We start from the raw sequence: 23,028 nt of genomic DNA, 5'->3' as shown, positions 1-23,028 counted from the left end.
GTTCAAAGAAAAAGTACCTGTAATGTCCAAAAGTATTTGTAGCAACTCTTTTTGTTGTGGCAAAGAATTGGAAATTAAAGGGATGTGCATCAGCTGGGGAATGGCTGTGACATATCATTGTGATGGCGTAGTACTGTGCTATAAGAAATGACAAGGGTAGGTGGTTCCAGAAAAACATGGCAAAACCTATACAAACTATGTGAAGTGAAGTGAGAGGAACTGGGAGATCATTATGCACGGTAACAGCAATGTTGTAATGATGATCATCTGTGAAAGACTTGGCTACTCTGATCAATACAATGATCCCAGACAATTCCAAAGGGCTCATGATGAAAAAATGCCATCCTTCTCCAGAGAGAACGGAAGAACTCTGAGTGCAAATTGAAGTATAGTTTTCTCACTCTATTTTTCTTGCTTTTTTTTTTGGAAATAGGTATAGCTAACATGGAATTAGGTTTTGCATGATTTCACATGTATAATTAATATCATATTGCTTGCCTTCTCAGTGGGTGTGGGAGGGAGGGAGAGAATTTGGAACTCAAAATTTAAAAAGAAAAGAATACTAAAAATAAATAAACAAATTAGTTTTTAAAAAACAACATTTTCTACTCTGTTCACACATGAAATTGAGGCTTTGAGAAATTATTTACCTAAGATCTCCCAAGTAGTAATTGGGGATTCTGACCAGTCTTCTTTCTAGTATGCTGCAACTGTTCACATTATCATCGTCATTGAATACTTATAAGTACCTGATATGTGTCTGTGTGCGTGTGTGTGTGACACTGTGCTAGGGTTTAAGAACACAAAGACATACAAACATAGGGCCAATCCTCAAGAGACTTGGGGTTATTATGAAAATTATCATTTCCTAATTAAAGGACAAGAACACAGGCACTTTTTGTCCAAGGATTACCAGTCTTAGTTCCCTTCCTTTCACCTGTTCTCCTAAAAAAACAGCATCATTTTTCGTTGAACGCCCACTCTTTGCTTTCCTACTCCATTTGCATATTGTCCAGGCAAACCTTGTACACTCTACATAAGCCAGGAGTATTGCTTCTGGGTAATAATAACAATTTTCTTCTCTGTTTGATTTAAAACTTCCTGCCAACCAACTTGCCAGAAGAAATTTACAAATGTTTATTCCCCCTTCCTTCCCTTTTCTCCAAAGTGGATGAAGAGTTAGTAAATACCCATTTGAGGAAGCGAGGTGTGAGAATCTCGTGAGGTTTAATGTCTTCTAACCCATGATAGTGAGGCTGACAAAGTGACTCAGGACTCCTGTTTCTCATGTCTACCCCAGACTAATCTCTGCCTCTCTCTTTCCCAGCAGGGAAGTGTTCACTTCCTTGTTTCATAAATAAAAGCTGGATTTTTCTGAGGTGGGGAGGAGTTATTAATGTGGGAGTATATTCAGAAAGCCCAAGTTCCAGTTCTGACTTCACCATTTTTTAGCAGTATCACTAGGGACAAGTCATTTAACTATTCTGAGCCTCATTTTCCTCATCCATAAAATGAAAATAATATCTGTCCTGCCCACTTATCTCATTGGATTGTTTTAAGGATTAAATGGGAGCAATGTACATGAAAATACCTTGTAAATTGTAGGACACTATAGAAATATGAGTATCTGTTATTTATTATTATGATACTTTATATCCAAGGAGAGAAAGGTGCTATGGAAATGTGTAATGGAATCCAGAAGTCCTGTTAACAAACTGTTCATTTAAGACTTGGCCCCTGAGGGGCTGCTAGGTGGTGCAGTGGATAGAGCACCGGCCCTGGAGTCAGGAGGACCTGAGTTCAAATCCGATCTCAGACCAGACACTTGACACTTACTAGCTGTGTCACCCTGGGCCTTAACCCCGATTGCCTCACCAAAAAGCAAGAAAAAAAAAATACTTGGTCCCTAGAAACCGTCTCCAAAGTCAGATTCCACCTGGGTTTTCCTGGTGGGAAAAGAGGAGCAAGCCTAAAGATAGAGGGGACAGGATAATGGGATAGCTTGAGAAAAGAGGGGTGAGGTGACAAGAAAGGGAGAAATGGAATGAGGAAGGGTGATTGTAGTGAGGGGAGTTGGGAGTTAACAAACAGAGGGGACAGGGTAAGACGCCATCATCTCTAAGGAAAGCCCAAGATTTGTGTAACATAGGAAGGAGCAAGCAGGCAGGGAAGATTCTGCAGCCCACATGTAACTGCTTTGGCATCTGAACACTACTTTAGGTTTTTTTTAGCAGCCCCCTACTTAATGTTTCGTAGAGCTCCATCTTCTCCCAACCAAAGCAATGTCTGGGGAGCACAGTGCCTTGAACATAGTACCCATTTACCAAGTGAATGAATGTATTCAAGCATTATGGTGTTGAAAAAATAAGATAGAGAAAAATGAGAAAGGAAAGTGCTTATTTTCACCAGAAACCCACTTAAACTACAACCCTGGATCACTCCTATACTCTCTTCTCTTCTTCCTCTACACTATTTCACATGGTAATCTCACCAGCTCCAGTGGCTTCAATCATCATCTCTATGCTGCTGAGTCTCAGATTTATTTGTCCAGCCCTAACCTTTCTTCTGTTTCACATCCCCGACTGCCTAGTGGACATCTTGAACGAGACATCCCAGAGATATCTTAAACTCAGCATATCCAGAACTGAACTCGTCTTTCTCCTCCTCACCCTCCTTTCTTCCTAATTTCTCTATTACTGTCCAGGGTATCATTATCCTTCCAGTCACCCATCCTCACGACCTAGGTTTCATACTTGACCCCTTATTCTTTCTTACCCTCCACATACAAACTGTTGCCAAGTTCTGTAGATTCTACTTTTTCAACATCTCGAATTTGCCCCTTTCTCTCATCTGACATGGCCACTGCCCTGGTATAGGTCCGCATCACTTCACACCTGGCTGATTACAATTGCCTTCTAGTTGGTCTCCCAGCCTCATCTTTCCCAACACCATTCCATCCTCCACCTAACTGTCAAAGGCTGTTCCTAAGTGCAGGTTTGCCAATGTCACGCCCCTATTCAATAAAGTCCAGTGGTTCTCTATCGCCTCTGGGATTAAATATAAAATCATCTTTTTGGCTTTTAAAGCCCTTTGTAACCTCATCTCTTCTTACCTTTCCAATATTCTTCCACTTTACTCCTGTCCACATATTTTATGTGCCAGTAACTCTGGCCTCATTAATACACTTTGGGTGATGCTCCATTTTTTGACTCAATCCCCCATGCCTTGGAATTCTCTCCCTCCTAACTTCACCTCCTTCCTTCCCTGGATTCCTTCAAGTCTTGACCAAAATCTCAGCAAGAAGCCTTCCCAGGTTCCTCCCTAACGTTAGTGCCTTCCCTCTTAGATTATCTGCAATTTATATTATATATATCTTGTTTGTACATAGTCATTTGCATATTGTCTCCTCCTACAATTAGATCGTGAGCTCCTTGAGTGCAGGGACTATTTTTTCCCCCTTTTTTTTATACCTTTGCCTGGTATATAGTGAGCACCAAATAAATGCTTGTTGACTCGGCTTGACTATACCTCTTTGCTAGCAAGACCCCAGGGAAATAACATAAGCTACTGTTTTATTTTAATTAACTTTTTTTTAAAAGTAAGTTTGCTTCTGTGTCTCTAGTCATTTCTTTCTTACCCCTCAACCTCTCAATTAAACTCTTCTCTATAACAAAGAAAAACAACTAAGTGAAAACTACTAATACAATAATCACATCTAATAACATATACAATTTCCTGCCTTAGTAGTCCCCAACCTGTCCTCTATAAACATAAGCAAACCATTGTTTACTTTTTGCCTTTTTTCTTTCCTTTTTTCAATTGTGAATTTACCAGTATAAAGATGCTTCTGCTGACACTTTGTTGTAGTAAAGGACTGTCAACAAAGTGGATATCCATCAACTAAAGAATGGCTGGGCAAGTTATGAAATATGGATGAAATGAAATAGTATAGCTCTGGAAGAAATGACAAATACTAATGGATTCAGTGAAACCTGGGAAGATTTGTATGAACTGATACAAAGTGAAGTGAGCAGATCCAGAAGCATACAGTTTCTACACTGAACACAATCACGTAAAAGAAAATGACTTTGAAAGTCTTAGGAACTCCAATATATTCAAAGATCAATTATGACTTAAGAAGACTAATGGTGAAGCATGCATGCTTCCCACATCTTGGTAAAGAGGTGATAAACTAGAGGTGTGAATGAGACATACATTTTCAGAAATATCCAATGTGTCAGCTTGTTTAACTTGACTATATGTATTTAAAAGGAGAGCTTCTCCTGTGAGAATTGGTGAGGAGTTGATGGGCTGTGAGAAGTAAAAAGTGAAAAAGAAGAAAGAAAACAGCATTAACAAAACATTAAAAATTCACAAAAAAAGATGAGAAAATTTCAGAAAGGGATGCAAACAGGTAGGACTGTGTTGTTAGCTATCATGTTGAATTTAATAAGGAATAGTATGTAATAGAAATTCATTTTCTGAGGGCATGCCCGTCAGTTGGGAATTGGCTGAACAAGTTGTGGTACGTGAATGTGATGGAATATGATTGCGCTGTAAGAAATGACGAAGAAGATGGATGGTTTCATAAAAACTTGGGTAAAAATTTTAAAAATAAACAAAAATGTAAATAATCTTTAAAAAAAGAAACTTGGGAAGACTAGCATGAAATGACTTGGGATGAAGCAAGCAGAACCAAGAACAATTTATACGATAACAACAATATTGTAAAGGAAAACAACTTTGAAAGACTTGGGAACTTTAACCGGCACAATGCCCAATCACCTACAATTCCAGAAGACTTATGATGAAACATACTAGCCATGTCCTGATAAAAAGATGATAGACTCAGAGAATAGATGGAGACATATTTTCCTGGATGTGGCCAATACAGGAATTTGTTTTATTTGACTATACATGTTTGTAACAAGTTTTATTTTTCTTGTGTTCATAATGGGAGGGGAAGAGAAAGGGAGGTAGGAGGAAGAGAGTTCAGATTGAAAATAAAATACTATTTAATTTTCAAAAAGAGAGGGAAGAGGGAAAGAAGGAAAGAAACATTAAAAAATTCCATTTTATAAGTAATCTTTTCTGTTCTTAGTATATTTAAATGCTTGTTAATGTTTAAGTTCACAATAAAAAAAAGAAAAGAAAAAAGATGCAGTAGTGCCCGTCCAAATTGTTTTGTATCTGCTTGCATGTGTGTATGTTATTTCCTTCATAGAACATAATTATCTTGAGGACAGGGACTTTTATTTTTGTCTTTGTATCCTGATTAGGTAGAACAATGGATAGAGCCTGGACCTAAATTCAGAAAGACCTGAAATCAGATACTTATTAGCTATGTGACCCTGGGCAAGTCACTTAACCTGTCTGCTCAACTGTATAATGGGGATAATAATAGCACCTACATCCCAAGGTTGTTGTGAGGATCAAATGAGATAATATTTGTAAAGCACCTGACACATAGTAGGTCAATAAATGCTTGTTCTCCTTCCTTGATTGCCTGGCACACAGCAGGTGCTTAATAAAATTACTTGCTGGTTGATTGATTGATGTCATATCAAAATAGCCTGAGTTTCCTCATTCTTCTTTGCTTGTTTTGACAAGTAGGCTAGAAGACAGAGGTTGTGGGTAACCAAGGCAGCAAAAGCAAGAAGGATATAGAGTGTGTGTATGTGTGTGTGAAAGAGAGAGGGGGAGGGGGAGAGGTTCTAGCCCTAGTTCAGAGACTGAAACTAGACAGATTCAGAGACTAGAAAAATCACAACCTCTCAACCTATTTCTTAATCTGTTAAATGGGATATCAGCCGGCTCTATGAGCTATTCTGCAGATACAGTAAAAATAATTATTGGCTACCATAAAATGCCATATAAATGTAAGGAATTGCCATCATTATTATTTAACGTGGCTGGGATGTGCAGTGTAGGAAGGCATATGGATAGTAGAGAGGCAGACTTCTCCCTGGTCTTTGTCACAAAATTTATAGGCATGTCAGAAACACTGGAAAAAATGGGAAACACTCATCAAGTTTATTATCAGCTTCTAAGTAGGACATCCCCTAACCCTTGTCCCCACTCCTAAGTGAACTCGGCGGGGGGGGGGGGGGGGGGGGAATATGACACTCTCCCACCCACCAGTAGGGATCTTAACAATAATTTGGTGGATCACGGATCTCATTAATGTGACAGCACGCACATCTCAAACTATCCTTGTCTTCTCATGTAACTCTGGTCCATGTCCTCCTACAAACCATTCACAGGAGGGTCCATCCAGTGTACTGGGGGTTGGGGGTGGGGGTAGCCTTCCTCTAATCTAGAGCCTGACAATGCATGAGCACAGACACTGTCCATCTATGATCCTTCCCTCCCCCTTCTTTCCCAACAGGGTTAATTATCCTTCACTTCTACAGTATTTTAACTTTCAAAGAGCTGTCATTTCTAATCTCATTTTATCCGAAAGTAGAGAAGACACTATTCTCTCCATTTTACCGATGGGCAGACTGTACAGATGGATAAAAAAAAAAAAAGCCACCTGGTCCAAAGCCACCTAGTGAGTGGACCTACGAACAGAAGGAAGACTGGCTCACTCCCAGTCCTCTCTCCTTTAGAGACTAGCTGAGGACACTGAGGCTATAGGTTCAGAACCACAGGCTCTCCTAGAATTGGGCTGGCTGCAAGGTTTCCCCCAATCAGAACTTACTCCCTCTCAGTCCCTCCCTCCCCCTTTTGATGCCCTTCCTCACCCACAGTCTTCCCCTGGAAGAGAAAAAGCAGAAAACTTTTCCATGATACCTAAACTCCTCAGACCACTTTCTCTACCACCTCCCCTTCTCCTACAGCTGTCCTACCTACCACGTTCCCTTGTTTGAAGGGAAAGTCCAAAATGGAGAAATGTCAAGCCTTGTAGAAGAAACTCCAAAATATTAATTCTTAAAAATCTCTGTGTCTCTTTAACCCTGTCTTGATCCTATGATCTCTTGCTGCGCCCCCTGCCCCTGGGACTCTCCATCTGTTTCTAGGGCTCCCCTCCCGAGCTCGTTTCTGTCTGTCTTGCTGATTCTAGCAGTCTCTCTGGCTCCACCTCTCACTGTGTGTCTGTCTGTGTGCCTCCTCTCCATCTCTCTGGCCCTCTCTGTGGTTCTCTTCTGTGTCTCTCTGTCTCGATCTCTCTTCTTCTCTTCTTTACCCCTGGTGAGTCAGAAACAAAGGAGGGAGGGGGAAGCTGCACAGTAGGTCGGGCTCTACGATTCGCCCTTTATTCTGAACTCACGACGTCAGCGGGGCCCGGGCGGGCAACTGTGGATGGAGCTGCCTGGAGCGGATTGGGTTGCCCAGAGAGAGCCGGGTCGGAGGAGAGCCCAGACCCTGAGCGGGCGTGTGTTTGTGCGTGCGCTGGGATCGGGATGGGAGGCGTGCGGGGGGCTGGATAGAGGGAGCCGAGGGGGGGCAGGCATGCGTGTGTGTGAGAGTGTGAGTGCGAGGGAGGCTGGCCCTTAGTGTAACCGGAGCTACAAAGAAGGGAGACAGGGAGAGTCTAGAAGAGGGCGGAGGAGAAGGCGGAGGCGGCGCCGGGGGCATCTCCAACACCCTCCCCCTTGGAACAAGCCACATCAAACCGGCCTCCGCCACCGGGACCCCGGGCCGGCCCCCCACCCCCTCCCCTCTGCCCGAGCCCACCCGGGATGATGAAGAAGAACAATTCCACCAAGAGGGTGAGTGTCTTTTGCTTCCTCTAATTCAGTTGACTTTCTCCTACCAGGACCCCCTCCATCTCCTTCCGGGGTTCCGGCCTGTTTTGAGGGGGGGGGCAGGGACCATGGGAGCACAGAGTCTTGTCCCCTTCCCCCCTACCGCGCCCGCTCCCCTTCCCCCTCCTCCTTTGCCATCCCAATCTGAACATTTTACATTTCATTCAATTTATGGGATACAGTTACCTCCCACGGATCCCTGAGCCTGTCACCCTAGTCGCTAGCAAGAACCTTCAGTATGTAGGGGTGCTTTTTGCTGGGGGGAGCCTAGTAGAGATGGGTAGTACTTGCCTCAGCTTCTCCTCTACCCCCACCTCCTCTCCACTGGGAAACCAGCAGCAGTTTGCATCGTGCTCTGCGGTGGAGAGAGGAAAAAAAAGACAATGAAAATAGAATAAAATGCCATTAACCCCAGGCGCTTCGGAAAGAGGAAAATGGGGGCTGGGGCGGGAGAAGGGGGAAAGAAGGACAGTCACCAGTCCCCACTTTTTCACACCCTCTCCCTCCCGAAGGCCTGAGCTCCCAGACTCTGCATCCCCTCTCCTGGGTTGTTTCAGCTGTTTATCTCAGGCTGAGGGAGGTCATGATGGGGGAAGGGGACTGACTGCCAAAAGTGAGGACCCGCGAGAATCGTACTGACTTCCCCCAGTCTCTCCAGCCCCTAGGGTGATCAAGAAGGCGGGGAGGGAAGCAGCTAGAGGAGAGTGGGAGAAAGAAGAAATTAACACTTAATAATGTGCTTCTTATCTTCCCCAACCCCCCACCCCCTGCGGCAGGGGCCCCAGGATGGAAACCATCAGTCCGCACTGCCTGAAAAGGTCGGCTGGGTGCGGAAATTCTGTGGGAAAGGGATTTTTAGGGAGATCTGGAAAAACCGCTACGTGGTGTTGAAAGGGGACCAGCTCTACATCTCTGAGAAGGAGGTAGGATCCCCTTGCCTCCCACCACTCCAGCTCTCCTCTCCACGTTCCCTCATTCTCTACATCAGCCTTTTACATCCCCTCGCTTCTACCTCCCCACCCCCGCCCCACCCCCATAAACCATATTTAGTATTCCCAAAGCAAGTTGAGGGAGCAGTCTATCTATCCTCCACCACACCTTGTCCGATGACAAGGTTGCCCTTCGCTGAGAAATGCCCTGAGTTGGGTGGCAGAGGTGGAGTTTGAAGCCTAGTTGGTGGTTTTCCCTTTGCATACATTTGTCTGATAACAATGGTGATTTTATCCCAAGACTTAAAAAAAAACCTTTTGATAAATGGGGAGCCCTTCCCCCAATGTCCCCTCCCACCCCACCCCCAGTCCTGTCTGCAGCCTCCATCTGCAGACAGAATTGTTTCCTCTGCTGCTGCTAAAACATTCTGTTCAGTCCACCACCACCACCCCCCAATCCCCAGCCCCCAGCCAACCTCCCTCCCTTTTCCTGTTTCTATCCAGGCCATACATTGATCATATCAACAGCTCAGCTGCACTGAATCATAAGGGAGATAGAATAACACACATAGGGCACACGATCACTGTGATATGTGAAAGTCAGTTCAACATGACCTGGGATAGAGCATATAGGTTTGTGAGTGCTGGGGGATTCTATTTGTTACTATTCAACTTAACAAACATTTATTAAGTTCTTATTATGTGTCCATTATGCTCTTTTCCCTCCCTCACCGCCCAGGAAAAGAAAAGGGACAGAAAAAACTTCCAAGTCAATTGGGGACCAGAGTAAAGGTTGCTTATCCTCTTTTTTGCCTCCCTGAAGGAGGAAACCACAGGGGGAAAATGTAACCCACAGTCTTTGTCTTTTCCCCCAGCTAGCTCTAGTTCTGTTGTTAAACTAGAAACTTCAGCTTATGTTGCTTTAGGATACCCAGGTCCTGGTCATAGATCATGGACGCTACACTCCCTCTCCCTCTCCCCCATCCCCTGCTTTCTGTGTGTTTCCTTGGAGGGAAGAAAAGGACTTAGTATCTCAAACCAGAAAAAAAAAAGCTGACTTACAGACAGAACTCAGTTTATAGAGTAATGAGAAATCTAAACTGACCCCCTGGCCAGAAGTCATTTCATCTCCCTTTCTACCTCTGTGTCACACAGCTGGGAGACTCTTCCTAGACTTCCCAGTCAAGACAGTGTGACTTCCTTTGCCTTGGCTCTCCCTACCCAGCACTGACTGGGGGAAATCCTCCTTGAATTCTGGCTTCCCAGAGCCCCCTGCTTTTCTTATTCTGAATCCTTTTATGGTATTCATACACATTCCGGCCAAGCCTGGAGACTTACAGGCACAGGAGAAATCCAGGTTGTAGCAGAGTAGGAAAGACCTGGAAACCTTCTACCCTCAAAATTTCTCTTTAAGAGGGAAGCCTCAATTGTTCAAGTCAGCATGGGGCCTGGGTCTTTATCTGAATACTGGAGAAAGTCTGGGCCCAGAGGAGAGGAAGAAAGAAAAAGGAATCAAGCGGATTTGTTTCTAGGGAATTTGACAGGAAAATATCCCTTCAATGTCACATATACACATAGATGAAATTCCTGCAGAGGATTTTCTCCACAGTTTTCTGGCTTTCCTGAACAAGTGTCAAAGTGTATCATCTGTTTTCCCTGAACTTCATAATGGCAGGAAACGTCAGAGAACAGTCAGGGAGGACTTCCCACACGTCACATCACGAGGGGAAACACAAGTATGGTGAGGGGGAGGAGGGAATGGGAAGGAACAAAAGGAAACAGGGCATCCCTTTCTTGTCTATGTTTTAGCAAGGGAGTAGTCATGGGGAGGTTCAGGGTGACTGACCCCTGCCTATGGGAGAGGAAGATTGGAGTGTGAAGGCAGAGGAAGGGATGGAATGACCTCAGGTGGAGATGTCTAGTGTTCTGTGAATCAGCAGCATCTGGCTAGTTATGGGAGAGGTTATCCAAAAGCAGGGATTCAAAGTGTGGCTTTGCTCCTCCAACAGAAATGATTAGGGTAGAAGAAGGCATCAGGTGATCTGGGAAACAAATAGATCAATGTCTTACCCTCTTTGTGAGGCATTTTTTATGTAGAAATCAGCCTAAGTTTTAGGAGCCCCTAATAGGGCCCCAGATTTCATCTTGGCCATAAAGAAGGGTATGAAAGTTATCACACTTCCCTCATAACTTCTCCCCAACACCCCAACTGGTGATCATGCCCCCATCTCAGGCCAAAGCAGCCCTTTTCCCCAAAGTACTTGAGCACTGACAGGACTGAGTCTTGAGGACTCAGAATAATAAATGTAAGTTTAAAGAGAAGGTTACAGAGTGGACATCCTAGTGAAGTTTTAAGCTTTAGTAGCTTTAAATAGACTTGAAACTGCACTTAAAACTGCAGTAAGACTTTTGTGACACACTGTATGTTGTATTTTAGCTCATTTGTAAGTTGTTTCATACAAGATCAACAGTTAACATATATAAAGTGCATTTGCAAGTCATGGTGATGAAAACGATGATGCAAGAATGTCTTTGTCTTTATACCTATCACTCCTAGTAAATTTCCCATATTCGTCCTTCTCCTCCAATTACCTTTCAGCCCTAGGGACCATAGAACAGACAAGCAAACCCAGGAGGAAATACCAAGAGAGAGTTTCTTTAGGGGTGATCTGACCTCTCACAAATGCCCAGCCCAAAACAGCCTGTGTTGTTCTTAGCACTAAGGTCCCATTTTCCAGAAAGATTTGAGGGTCCTCAAGATAAGTGGTGCTGACATTGCAGAAATATAAATCTCCCTCAGGAGGATTTTGGAATAACTGGAGCAAGAGGGTCAGGACATGTCTTTTTTTTATAGACATCTATGTTTCTGCATGGGACATAGAGGCGAAGAAAGGGAAGGGGCAGTTTCAAAAGATCAATAATTCTGTAGGTGGCTTTTAGAGATTTTTTTTGATGAAAAAAATAATAATAAAATTCAAGAAGGAAACCGAGTTCTAGACTCCCTGACCCTGATCGCTTGAAGTATTCGCTCTTATATCACTTCTGTCTATTTCTTCCCCCATCTTACCTAGTATCCATCTCAATTTTCCCTTTTTCCTATAGCCTCTTCCAAATTCTCAGTTCTGATTATAGGTGAACCCACTCCCCTCCTCTGGGAAAAAAAGAACAAACCACCCACTCTTATGCCCCTTCCCTTACACACACCCATTGCCTTCCTTTCCATAACTTCTGGTCTCTGTTGATATTCTTAACTCTGGGAAAGGAGGGGAAAGAGAAGTGACACATCATTGTATGTCCCTGCCCCATGTTTCTGGGAATTGTTCTTGACTTAGGAGCCCCTTGCCAGGGTCTGGCCACACCTCTACCAATATGGCTTCGGAGTTTTTGATTCCTTTCTTCTCCCCAAAAAGTCTAAGGAGATAAGAAGAGAAGAGGTCTGAGAGATCCCAACCATGTAAAAAATCCAAGTAGATGTATAAGCCAGATTGTAGCCGGGAGGGTGAGAGGATGAACCTTTTGTTGCAGTGCTCGGTACTATAAAGCAGTTCTTGGTTCCAAAGGACACGTAGACAGTGCAGAGTGGAGTTGGAGATAAGGGCTTAGGGACTGGTAGAGAAACCTGCATCTATATGAGATGGTGCCAAGAGTTTTATTTGGAAGCAGGAGGAGGGGCAAAGTAGCCTCCGGAGTGCCAGGCTTGTAATTCTAAAACATATGTGACTCAGAATTCTGTATCCGAGTGTGCACATTTTGTTATCTCTGACTGGGGGGACTCTGCTGTGCATGGGGCTGTGTCCCAGGGGGTACTTGGGAGACATGTAGCTACATGTAGTTGTGTGTTTATCTGTAACGAGGCCAGCACTAGGAGACACATGTGGAGATTGGTTTGTGTTTCTTTCATCCCAGCTATTTCTCTTTCAGAAACCATGGCCTGCTTTTCCTCAAAGGCACCCCTCACACCAGGCCTCCCAACTAGTGGAGAAACAGTAACAGATGCCACCTTTTCCCCAACTATATACCCATTATGGACCTCCAACTGCTTCTAACGCCCTTAAGCACAGGCACAGTGATTGTGGGCTAATTCATTTGGGGAATTGATTAAGAGTGCCTCCTCTGACCTCTAATGAACCCAAATGAACCCAAGAGCTAGTTCTAGGTCCCCCAGCTTCAGAAGACAAAGGAGGACGCTCTGGGAAAGGATAGGAGAGGATCCTAAGAGAAAGTTTTAATAATGAACCTGGAAAGAAAGGTTAAGGAAGTTTGATTTGTTGCGATCAGAGAAGGCCATGGAAATAAGGGTAGATTCTTAGGAGACTACAACAGGAAAGATTAAGATTTAGATACAAGGGATATTTCTTAACAGTAAGGAACCTTCGATTCTCAAAATGCAGTGGTGCAAGGAGATTGTGGAGTATTTTCTTTAGAAGACTCTTGTGTCTCTAGAAGTACCTAGAAGTACCTAGGTACTGTGCCGGTACAGGCAGAAGTAGCATGAGAAGAGTAGGAATAGCAGTTCATTGCAAGAAGCATTGAGCTTACTCCAGAAGGCCTGGGATTTACCACTTCCTAGTCTATGACCTTGATTTAGCAAGTCATCCAACCTCTAAAGAGCTCAGACTTCTTGTCTGTAACATGGGGCTAACAGTGCTTGCAATACTTTACCTCGTGGTGGTGTTGTAAGGAAAACACTTTGTTGTTGTTGTTTTTTAATATAAATTTATTTATTTTTAGTTTTCAACATTCACTTCCACAAGTTTTTGAGTTCCAAATTTTCACCCCATCTCCCCCCTCCCCCCACCCCAAGATGGCATGCATTCTGAATATCCCTTCCCCTAGTCTGTCCTCTCTTCTATCTCTCTTCCCTTCTCTTATCCCCTTCCCCTTCTATTTTCCTGTAGGGCAAGATAGACTTCTGTACCCCATTTCCTGTATTTCTTATTTCCCAGTAGCATGTGAGTAGACATGTTGTGAAAAACTAACTCTATTTCCCTTAATCCTATCCTGCCCTCCCATTTATTCTATTCTTTCTTTTGACCCTGTCCCTCCTCAGAAGTATTTACTTCTGATTACCCCCTTTCCCAATCTGCCCTCCCCTCTATCATCCCCCTGCTCTCTTGTCCCCTTCTCCCCCTATTTTTCTGTAGGGTAAGACAGATTTCCATACCCAATTGAATGTGTATGTTAAGCCAAATCCTATGAGAATAAGATTCCCTCATTCCCTCTCACCTTCCCCTGTTTCCACTCCACTGTAAGAGACTTTCTTTTCTGTTTTTTTATTTGTGAGATAATTTACCCCATTCTACTTTATTCGGCCCTTTCCCCCATTAACTCCCTTTCTTCTTCTCCAAATATAATCCTCTCTCATCCCTTAATTTTATTCTCCAGATATGACCCCTTCATCTTCTATCTCTCTACATATACATACATATAATTTTAGGAAAACACTTTGTGGGCTGTAAAGTGTTGTATTCATGTTAGCTGTTGTTGTTATTAGATGATTTTATAGACTCAATGAGTCTAGGTTGAATTGACACAGGACTTTAAGGGGGCCTGAGTTTGAGAAGAGGGGGAAGCATTCGTAGTTTTTAGCGGTACTGAACAAACTTTACCGCATAGGGAGTGAGTCTCCGTTGCTATAGCAATCTGGCTCCTGAAATACAAGAGGCAGATGAATCTTTTTATAAAAAGGTATAGTAAAGGTGGGGGCTGAGAAGGGGCAGAGCGAGGGGCACCCACAGTAAACGTCACTATAGTGGGAGGCTACACGCGGATCCTCCCTGCCCTTAACCTCTCTTACCTCCTTCAGTCTAAGACCATGGACCAATTCATTTGGAAAATTCATTGAGATGATTTCTGCTTACCTCTGACCTAATCAGACCCAAACAAACCCAAGAACCAGTTCAAGGTTACTGTTCAGAAAACAGTAGGGGACACTCTGGGAAAGGATATGAGAGGATGCTAAGAGAACGTTTTAAAAATGAACCTGGAGAGAAAGATGAAGAGAGTTTGATTTGGGAGCCTCTAGAGATTCCAGAGGTTGTCCCTGCCTTCTCCAGACTAAGGGGATGAGCTGAGTCACTTAAATTATGTCCTCCAAAGGATAAGGGAGAAGAGGGGAAGAGTGGGATTGAGAAAATGGGGTGTCTGTTCTGGTGGAAAAGAATAGGGGAATAGGGTATTTATGAACAAATCCTCCAGCTAGGAGTTAACAAATGAGCCCTCCCAATTCCTCCCCTCTCTGTGGTACCTTCTCAGAGCCTCCTGACATGCAACCACCCCAGACTTTCTTGGTTTGGTTTGGTTTTTTTCTCTCCCTGGGCTGGTTTGAACCAATGAGTTAATGGGGGAAAGGGCCGAATAATTCTTATCTCCCCCCACACCAATTCACCCCGCCCCCGCCCCTTAGATAAAAGATGAGAAAAATGTCCAGGAAGTATTTGACCTGAGCGACTATGAGAAATGCGAGGAGCTTCGGAAATCCAAGAGCCGGAGCAAGAAGAATCACAGCAAGTTTACCCTGGCACACTCCAAACAGCCTGGGAACATGGTATGTCGTCCCTACCGCCTTGGCCCCCTGGACGCTTATTGTACACAGCGCTGTGGAGAAGATCTCTCCCATGCACATGGCTCACTGTTTCTCTCAGTGAGTTCTCTTACCTCCCAAGTCTACAGTCCCCAGGCTCCCCCATCAACTTTGACCTTTTCTTGGAGTATTCATCCCTCAATCTTCCCCAGTCCCTCAGGCTCTTCTCTTCTGCCCACTGATACCCATCCTATTTTCTTAAATGTGCCCAGAGAAGAAAGCCCTTTTACTTCTCTTGGGAGTGAATACTTATATTATCCCTAAGAGGCAAGTTGTAGCCTAAACCTATTTCCTCTTGTCTAAGTGAACACACAGCAGCCACTCCCATTTCCTGGAAAATGTTCCTTCATACATGTAAAGACTTTTTTTTCCCTGTCCTTCACTGCCCCCAACCACCAGCCTTCCCTTCTCCAGCCCCATAATCACCTGTGTCCCTCTCAATATTCTCTCCTTCACATCCATACTTCATTTGAGCTTAGGGGCCAGCACAGCAAAGCCCGAGACTCTATGTTTCCCCTTTCAATTCATAATCACTTCCAAGACAGAGTGCCCAGTTGTACAGTTTGGTAGCGGGGCATAGTGGCATCCCTAAAGAGGTGGTGTGGGTTTGTGGGGAGGGGAAAGAGAAGGGAAGACAACAGAAATAGAATCTCCCTCCTGGAAAAGGTGGGACCAAAACAGATAAGACATCTTAGTGTTTTCACTACTAAGTCTCCAAGGCACCCTCAGGGATAGGGGCATTAACTGTAATCCCCAGGTTATAACCAAAATCTTCACCCCCACCCCCAACCAGGCACCCAACCTGATCTTCCTGGCAGTGAGTCCAGAGGAGAAGGAGTCTTGGATTAACGCCCTCAGTTCTGCCATCACCCGAGCCAAGAATCGAATCCTGGATGAGGTTGGTGAGGTTGGGATCAGTGTGGAGATGGGCAGGTCTAGCTAGCACCAAGAGGAAAACCAAATTAACTGACCCCATCGACCTGCTCCCCTCCAACTCCCTCTCTCTCTCAAACTCATGCTTACCTCCTCCTATCCCCTTCCTAGCTCTCTCTTGCCCAGGTCTTCTATTCAAACTTTAGGATGTGAGGGCCAGAGTTTAGGGAACAGATTAGAGATTCTTTCAAAACTAGGGTATCCTGAAATCCAAGGAATGTATTGTGGGACAGGTCACAGGATCTGTTCCCCAGTATAGGTGTTTTCAGGGAAGTTGAGACAGAAGGAGGGAGGCTGTAGGGAACACAAGTCTTCTCATCCCCAGGTCACTGTTGAAGAGGACAGCTACCTTGCCCATCCCACCCGTGACAGAGCAAAAATCCAGCACTCTCGACGTCCCCCCACCCGAGGACACCTAATGGCTGTGGTACGTAAGAATATCAGAATTTCCATACTAGCTGAGATTCCTCTTCCATCCAGGTCAAGATTTTATCTTGTAAAATGGCACCAGGGTACATCTTTGTAGATGGGTGTGATAATCCTGCTTGCCATTAGTCTCTAAAGGTTGTGTACATTGTAAAACATCCTAGTTTCCCATTATGCTTTATGGATCACTACCAAACCCTTAATTCAATAAATATTTAAATATTTAATGTATACCACCTGCCTAGAAAGTGTTAGGTTGTAGGACACACAAAAAAATTTTAATACATAATACATCAAGTCCTTACCCTCAAGGAACACTGTCTAATTGAAAGGTCAATCAATCATCAAGCATTTATTAAACCCCTGCTAAGTGCTGGAAACACAAAGACAAAAATAAAAGTCCTGGAATTCAAGAAACATTTTATTAGGGGAGAAAGCCTCGTCACATGTAAGTATAAATAAAATAAAGGAAATCTGTGGGGGTAGACACCAGTAACTAGGGGCAGCAGGGTTTGGAATCAGAATGTAAAAGGCAATGTCTGAGCTGAGTTTTGAAGAAAAGCAGGGATTGATTCTAAGAGGCAGAATTTGGTAAAGAAGAAGCACATTCCAGATATGGAGGACAGACAGTGTCTATGCCTGGAGATGGCAGATGAAATACTGTATATGAGAAATAGCAGGGGCAGCTAGGTGAAGCAGTGGGTAGAGCACCAATCCTGGAGTCAGGAGGGCCTGAGTTCAAATCCGACTTCAGACACATAACACTCACTAGCCCTGTGACTCTGGGCAAGTCACTTGACCCCAATTGCCTCACTAAAAAGAAAAAAAGAGAGAGAGAGAGAGAGAAATGGCAGAAAGCCAGTTTAGACTTAAGAGTGTATGTAGGGAAAAAATGAATAAAAACCTAGAAAAGTAGATTGGAGACAGATTAGGAAGGGCTTTGAATGCCAGAAAAATTTAAATACGATCCTAGCGGAGGAAATGTGATATGGTCAGTCCAGTACAGGGGTGGGGAGCTTGCGGCCTTCTAGGTCCTCAAGTGCAACCCTTTAAGTGAATCCAAACTTCACAGAACAAATCCTTTTATTAAGGCCTCGAGGCCAAAGATTCCCCATCCCTGGTCTAGTACTTTAGGAATATCACTTTGTTATTTCTGTGGAAGAAGGATTAGAGACAGAAGACCCTTGAGTCAAGGAGAGAGGAAAAATAAGAAAATGTAAGTAACACTACAAGAATTTTTAAAAAACCAAAACACTACAAGAGATATCATGAGATAATATATGAGAAAATGTCAACCAGGTGGCTTATCACTGGGCTGTTGTTAGGCTCAAATGAGACAGTGTATATATGAAGCACTATATAAATGTCAGTCTCGATTAACATATTTTCGTAAGTTTGCTAACCTGCTACAGATTTGTCCATGTGTTTAGTATTCCGAATATTGTTTTGTTTTGGGGTGTTTTTTAAGGTCTCAGTATGAGGTTGGGGAGATCAGGAGAGTAGAGGGAGCTGAATCATGTAGCTAGAAGGAGGAAGGGAATAAGCATTTATATAGCATCTATTGTGTACCAAACTAAAGTGCAAAGCCCCTTTTACAAATATGACCTCATTTGATTCTCCCAACAGCCCTTTGAGGTAGGTGCTATTATCGTCTCCATTTTACAATTGAGGAAACTGAGGTAGATAGAAGTTATGTGATTTGCACCAGGTTACCTAGCTAGTAGAGTCTAAGGTCAGATTGTAACTCCAGGCCCATCACTGTGTCCACTATACCAATAGGTGCCTCAGTAACCACTGCCCTTCCACCCCCACCCACCCAGAGGGTTGTGGATGAGGAGATACAGAATATCTTCTCTGTATGGAACCTTACATCGGGTGCTTGGGGCAAAGAGAAGTGACCCAGGCCTCCCCCCATATGAAAAATCCTTACATCGATTCAAGTAATCAAGTGTAAATTATCATCAGACAGTTAGAAAAGAGCCTTGAAGGCAGACACTGCTTCCTCCCTGTCTTCAATTCTCTAGCACGAAGTAGGCGTCTAATAAATACTTATTACATGGAATTGAGTTGGAGAAGGCATCAGCCAGAGAGGAGGAATGTTTGCCTGGGTAGTCCTTCCCAATATCTCTATTCACGACCATGGTCATTGTACTTCCTGATGCAGGCCTCAACCTCTACCTCTGATGGAATGTTGACCTTGGACCTGATTCAAGAGGAGGACCCCTCCCCTGAGGAACCCACTTCTTGTGCTGAGAGCTTCCGAGTTGACCTGGACAAGTCAATGGCCCAGCTGGCAGAAGGCCGGCGACGGGCGGAGTCAGACAGAATCCACCCCGCCTTGGACAGGGGCCGTAGCTTTCCTCGGCCCTGGGAGAAGCCAGACAAGGGGGCCCCCTATACTCCCCAGGCTCCCAAGAAGCAGACGCCCTCGGAGAAAGGACGATGTGCTTCTTTGGAAGAAATCTTGTCTCAGCGGGATGCTGCCCCAGCCCACGGCCTGCCACAGCCCGAGGATCACTCCACCCCAACCCCACCTCACCCTGGACAGCTGTCTCGGATCCAGGACCTGGTAGCCAGGAAACTGGAGAAGACTCAGGAGCTGCTGGCGGAGGTGCAGGGGCTGGGGGATGGGAAACGAAAGGCCAAGGACCCTCCACGTTCTCCCCCTGACTCTGAGTCAGAACAGCTGCTGCTGGAGACAGAGCGACTGCTCGGGGAGGCATCATCCAATTGGAGCCAGGCAAAGAGAGTACTGCAGGAGGTGAGGGAGCTGAGGGACCTGTACAGACAGATGGACCTTCAGACCCCAGACTCCCAACTCAGACATACTCCTCAGCACAGCCAGTACCGGAAAAGCCTGATGTGAGGGGCGGGAAAGAGGGCTCTAGGACACGTTGGGGGGAGGGATGGGCAGACACTGGGATAGGGCTTGTTTTGTTTTATTTTGTTTTTTAATTTACCACAATCAAAAAAAAAAACCAAACTCATGGCTCCTGCTGGTGCCTAATCCTCCCTTGATCCCTCCCCCTGTCCCTCTGGAGCCAGATTTGAGGGAGAGGTATTCTCTACTGAATGGTAAAGATCTGGACCCAAAGAGGAGAGAAGAGATGTTGGAGCCTATCTGACTCCACTGCTAGAGGCTTGGGGAGGAGTCCCTGAGACCCAGCCTACCCTAACACAGAGGCTATGTGTTTATGGTTCAAATCCTAGTCTGATGGGGGCAGAGGGAATAATCATTTTATGCCCTTACCCAGGGTGGCCACTAAGGGTGACATTTTAGCCAGAAAGTCCAGACCCTGGGGAGGCGGGTTCTACTTCCATCTGTTTCAACCTTTGGTTATCAATAAAGAGAAGGGGGCTCAGAGTGGGGAAAGAAGGATAATCTGTAGAATCCAAACAGCAATCGGATAGGATCTTTCTAACAGCCCCTCATTGCGATTTGAGCTCCCTCTTTTTCTCTTTTATTTCTTATTTTGGTATTTACTTCTCCCTCCACCCCAAAATGAGTTTAAGGACATGATGCTTATGGTGTAACCACAAAGAGGTTACATTCTCTTTGCTCCTCCAGAGGGTGGGGCTTCTTTAGCAGGGGAATGAGGGAGAGCTGACCCCAAGGGAGAACTGATCTAAGAATGAAACTTGGTTGTGGAGGATGCTGGGTAAGAAAGAGGGGAAAAACCAAACACATGTTCATGTTCCTCTTTTAACCAAGCCAGAGTTTTCTGGGTCCTTACCCCTACTCTGTCTGCCCCCAAGACTGCTTGTCCCTGTCTCTGAAAGGGAGTTTCTACCCGGGAAGGAACTCACACCAGGGAAGGAGCACACACCCGGGCAGGAGTGCATGGGTGCTTGTATGCACATGCATATGCATACATGCATACACACACACACACACACACACACACACACACACCCCACTTGACTCAAACCTCTTTGGTCCACCTACAGGTGCCAGGGCTTCCTTGCATTTTTATTCATGAGAGATCCTATACAATTTAGACTTCAAGTTGTTTGCTTCTTGTCCTCTACCATTTGCAACAATGATGAGGGGAGGGAAGAGAAAAGAAGTGTCAGTGATTTCAAGAAAGAAAGAGATAGAGACAAGGCTTAAAACTGGCCCTTTCTGGAAGGAAGAGAGACAGAGAAGAAAGAAAAAGAGAAAGAAAGAGAGAGAAAGATCCCTGCATTATTAGCCTCTTGGTTCTATTCCCCAGGGTATCTTTCAACCCTTCAATCTAGGACTTAGGGCTGCAAAGGGGACAGGAACGTTTGTGTGTGGGAAAATGGAAGTATCTGAGGGGACATGACCAATGAGACAAATCAAAGAGAAAGATCCATTTCCCTTTCAACATTCTCCCTCTGACTCCCTAATTTATCTGGAAATGAAGCAAGAGGGATAAAGGAAAGTAGTACTTCAGAGGAACATAAACCTTTACCACCTCACAAACCCAAGGCTGGCACCTAAGATCATTCCATTTCTCCTCCTGATGTCACCTCCCCCTGCCAACCCACTCAGAAAGATAACCCTTCCACCTCCACCAAATCTTTCATCTCTCCACTTCTTCATAGTCAGGAAATTCCTTCTCAGGACCTTTAGCAAGGACCTTCTCTGGAAGGGAGCAGAGTATGCTGCTTTGGGCCTTCAATGTCAAGATTGGTTTCCCCACAGCCCATGACAGAAATCTTTTGGGGGTTACCGGAAGAGGAAAATACAATTGTGGGGTGCTAAAGGTAGAAGGCCTCCAAAATCCCCTGGCCCAGCAAACAGAAGCAACCGTTTTGTGGCCACCCAGTCTGAATTCAATCTACACTTTCTTTCTATTTCTAAATCTTCCATCTTATTTTATTTTCATTTTATTTTACCACTGTTTTCCCCTTTTCTCCTTTTTTTTCCCTAGTCACTCCCACGTAACAAGAGGAGAGACAAAGAGCAGGAATGACATGTATTCCTAAAACATGCCACTTAGTCTTGGTTGCCGGGGGCCTGGAGAGATGGGGGAGACACTAAAGAGAGGGGAGCCAAAGGGAGAAAAGGAGAAAAGTCAAAGTAGGCTCCCCAATAAGAATAAGCTCTAAGGGATATGCTAAAGACCAGGGACCTTTCCATCTGATTTACAGCTAGAACCTTCTGTTGATGTTGTCTCTCCCAATAGAACTGAGATCCTTGGGAGCACAGAATTATCTTCATTTTCAATTTGTATCCCCAGTGCTTTGCACATAGTAAGCACTTAATAAATGCTTTTTAATTCACACATTAATCAGGTGCCCAGAAGTGAGTCTCCAGTTCCCTAGCAAAATGCTGAAACTGGACAATTCATCTTTTCAATCCATACTCCTGTTATCCATAGACCTGTTAGCTCAGTTGGTTACCATATGGTGCTAATGAGGTCAAGTTCACAAACTCAATCCTGGCTTAACCTAAATTGTTCCGTTCTGTTTCAAGGCTTGAGTGTCTGCCCTTTCAATCTTTGTTGACCATTTTACAGTTATGATTGTGTGGATGGATTAGTACAAGTCTGTCATCATTACTAGAAAAGAAGTTCAAAGTTCATGCCTTGCTGACTGCAGGTCAGTGGTATCATCTTCCTTTATAGACCTGTTTTTAGATCAGCAACTCAGGCAGTTCTGCTTAATAAATGAAGCCTGAGAATGCTTTATTCTTCTAGCCCAGAGATGGGGAAACCTGCGGCCTCCAGGTCACATGCGGCCCCCTACGTCCTCAAGTTGGACCCTTTGACTGAATCCAAACTCCACAGAACAGATCCTGAGGATTTGTCCCACAGGTTCCTCATCCCTGTTCTAGCCTCTTTCCCCCTGCGCTGCAGTGGGACTACATCATTCCCATTCCCACCACCCCTGGGGTATTATTGTTGTTTAGTCATTTCAGTTGTCTGACTCTTCGTGATCCCATTTGAGGTTTTCTTGGCAAAGATACTGGAGTGGTTTGCTATTTCCTTCTCCAGCTCGTTTTACAGATGAGGAAACTGAAGCAAACAGGGTTAAGTGACTTGCCCAGGGTCACAGTTATTTGAACTCAGGTCTTCCTGACTCCAGGCCCAGCCCTCTATCCACTGTTATCCAGCTGCCCCTAGAGTATTTCATCCCTTTCTCTCAGACAGCACCCTCTGTCCCCCATTATTCTTCATCTTTTGTGGCTGTGTGGATTATATAGGAACCTGTCCAGTCAGCGTTGATGGGAGAGGGAAGAGAGGAGCAAGTAGGTGAGAGAGGCTGGAGAGACTATCAGATGCTGAACTCACTTGCTAAATGGGGAGACAGGAGATCTGAGTCCAAGTTCTACCACCAGCTAGTCGTCCTGGGAAAATCTCTTAAACTTCTTCTGACTTTGTTCATCTGTTTAAAAAAAAAAAGAGGGTTTGGGGGGAGGGGAGTCAATCTCTAAGGG

General features: G+C 44.5%; 1 protein-coding gene across 1 annotated transcript; it reads left to right on the top strand.

The window, feature by feature from the left end:
- The first annotated feature begins 7,631 nt into the window (after positions 1 to 7,631).
- PLEKHO1 (pleckstrin homology domain containing O1) lies at positions 7,632 to 21,880 on the top strand. Its single transcript, XM_021004344.2, has 6 exons — positions 7,632 to 7,715; positions 8,528 to 8,674; positions 15,087 to 15,227; positions 16,057 to 16,161; positions 16,522 to 16,623; positions 18,787 to 21,880. The coding sequence occupies exons 1-6, from the start codon at positions 7,686 to 7,688 to the stop codon at positions 19,486 to 19,488; spliced, it is 1,227 nt and encodes a 408-aa protein (XP_020860003.1). The 5' UTR covers positions 7,632 to 7,685; the 3' UTR covers positions 19,489 to 21,880.
- The last annotated feature ends 1,148 nt before the right edge of the window (positions 21,881 to 23,028 follow it).

The sequence above is a fragment of the Phascolarctos cinereus genome, unplaced genomic scaffold (genome assembly GCF_003287225.1).
Source record: "Phascolarctos cinereus isolate Bilbo 61053 unplaced genomic scaffold, phaCin_HiC Scaffold_5;HRSCAF=322, whole genome shotgun sequence".
NCBI lineage: Eukaryota > Metazoa > Chordata > Mammalia > Diprotodontia > Phascolarctidae > Phascolarctos > Phascolarctos cinereus.
This window is presented reverse-complemented; position numbering and strand designations above follow the sequence as displayed.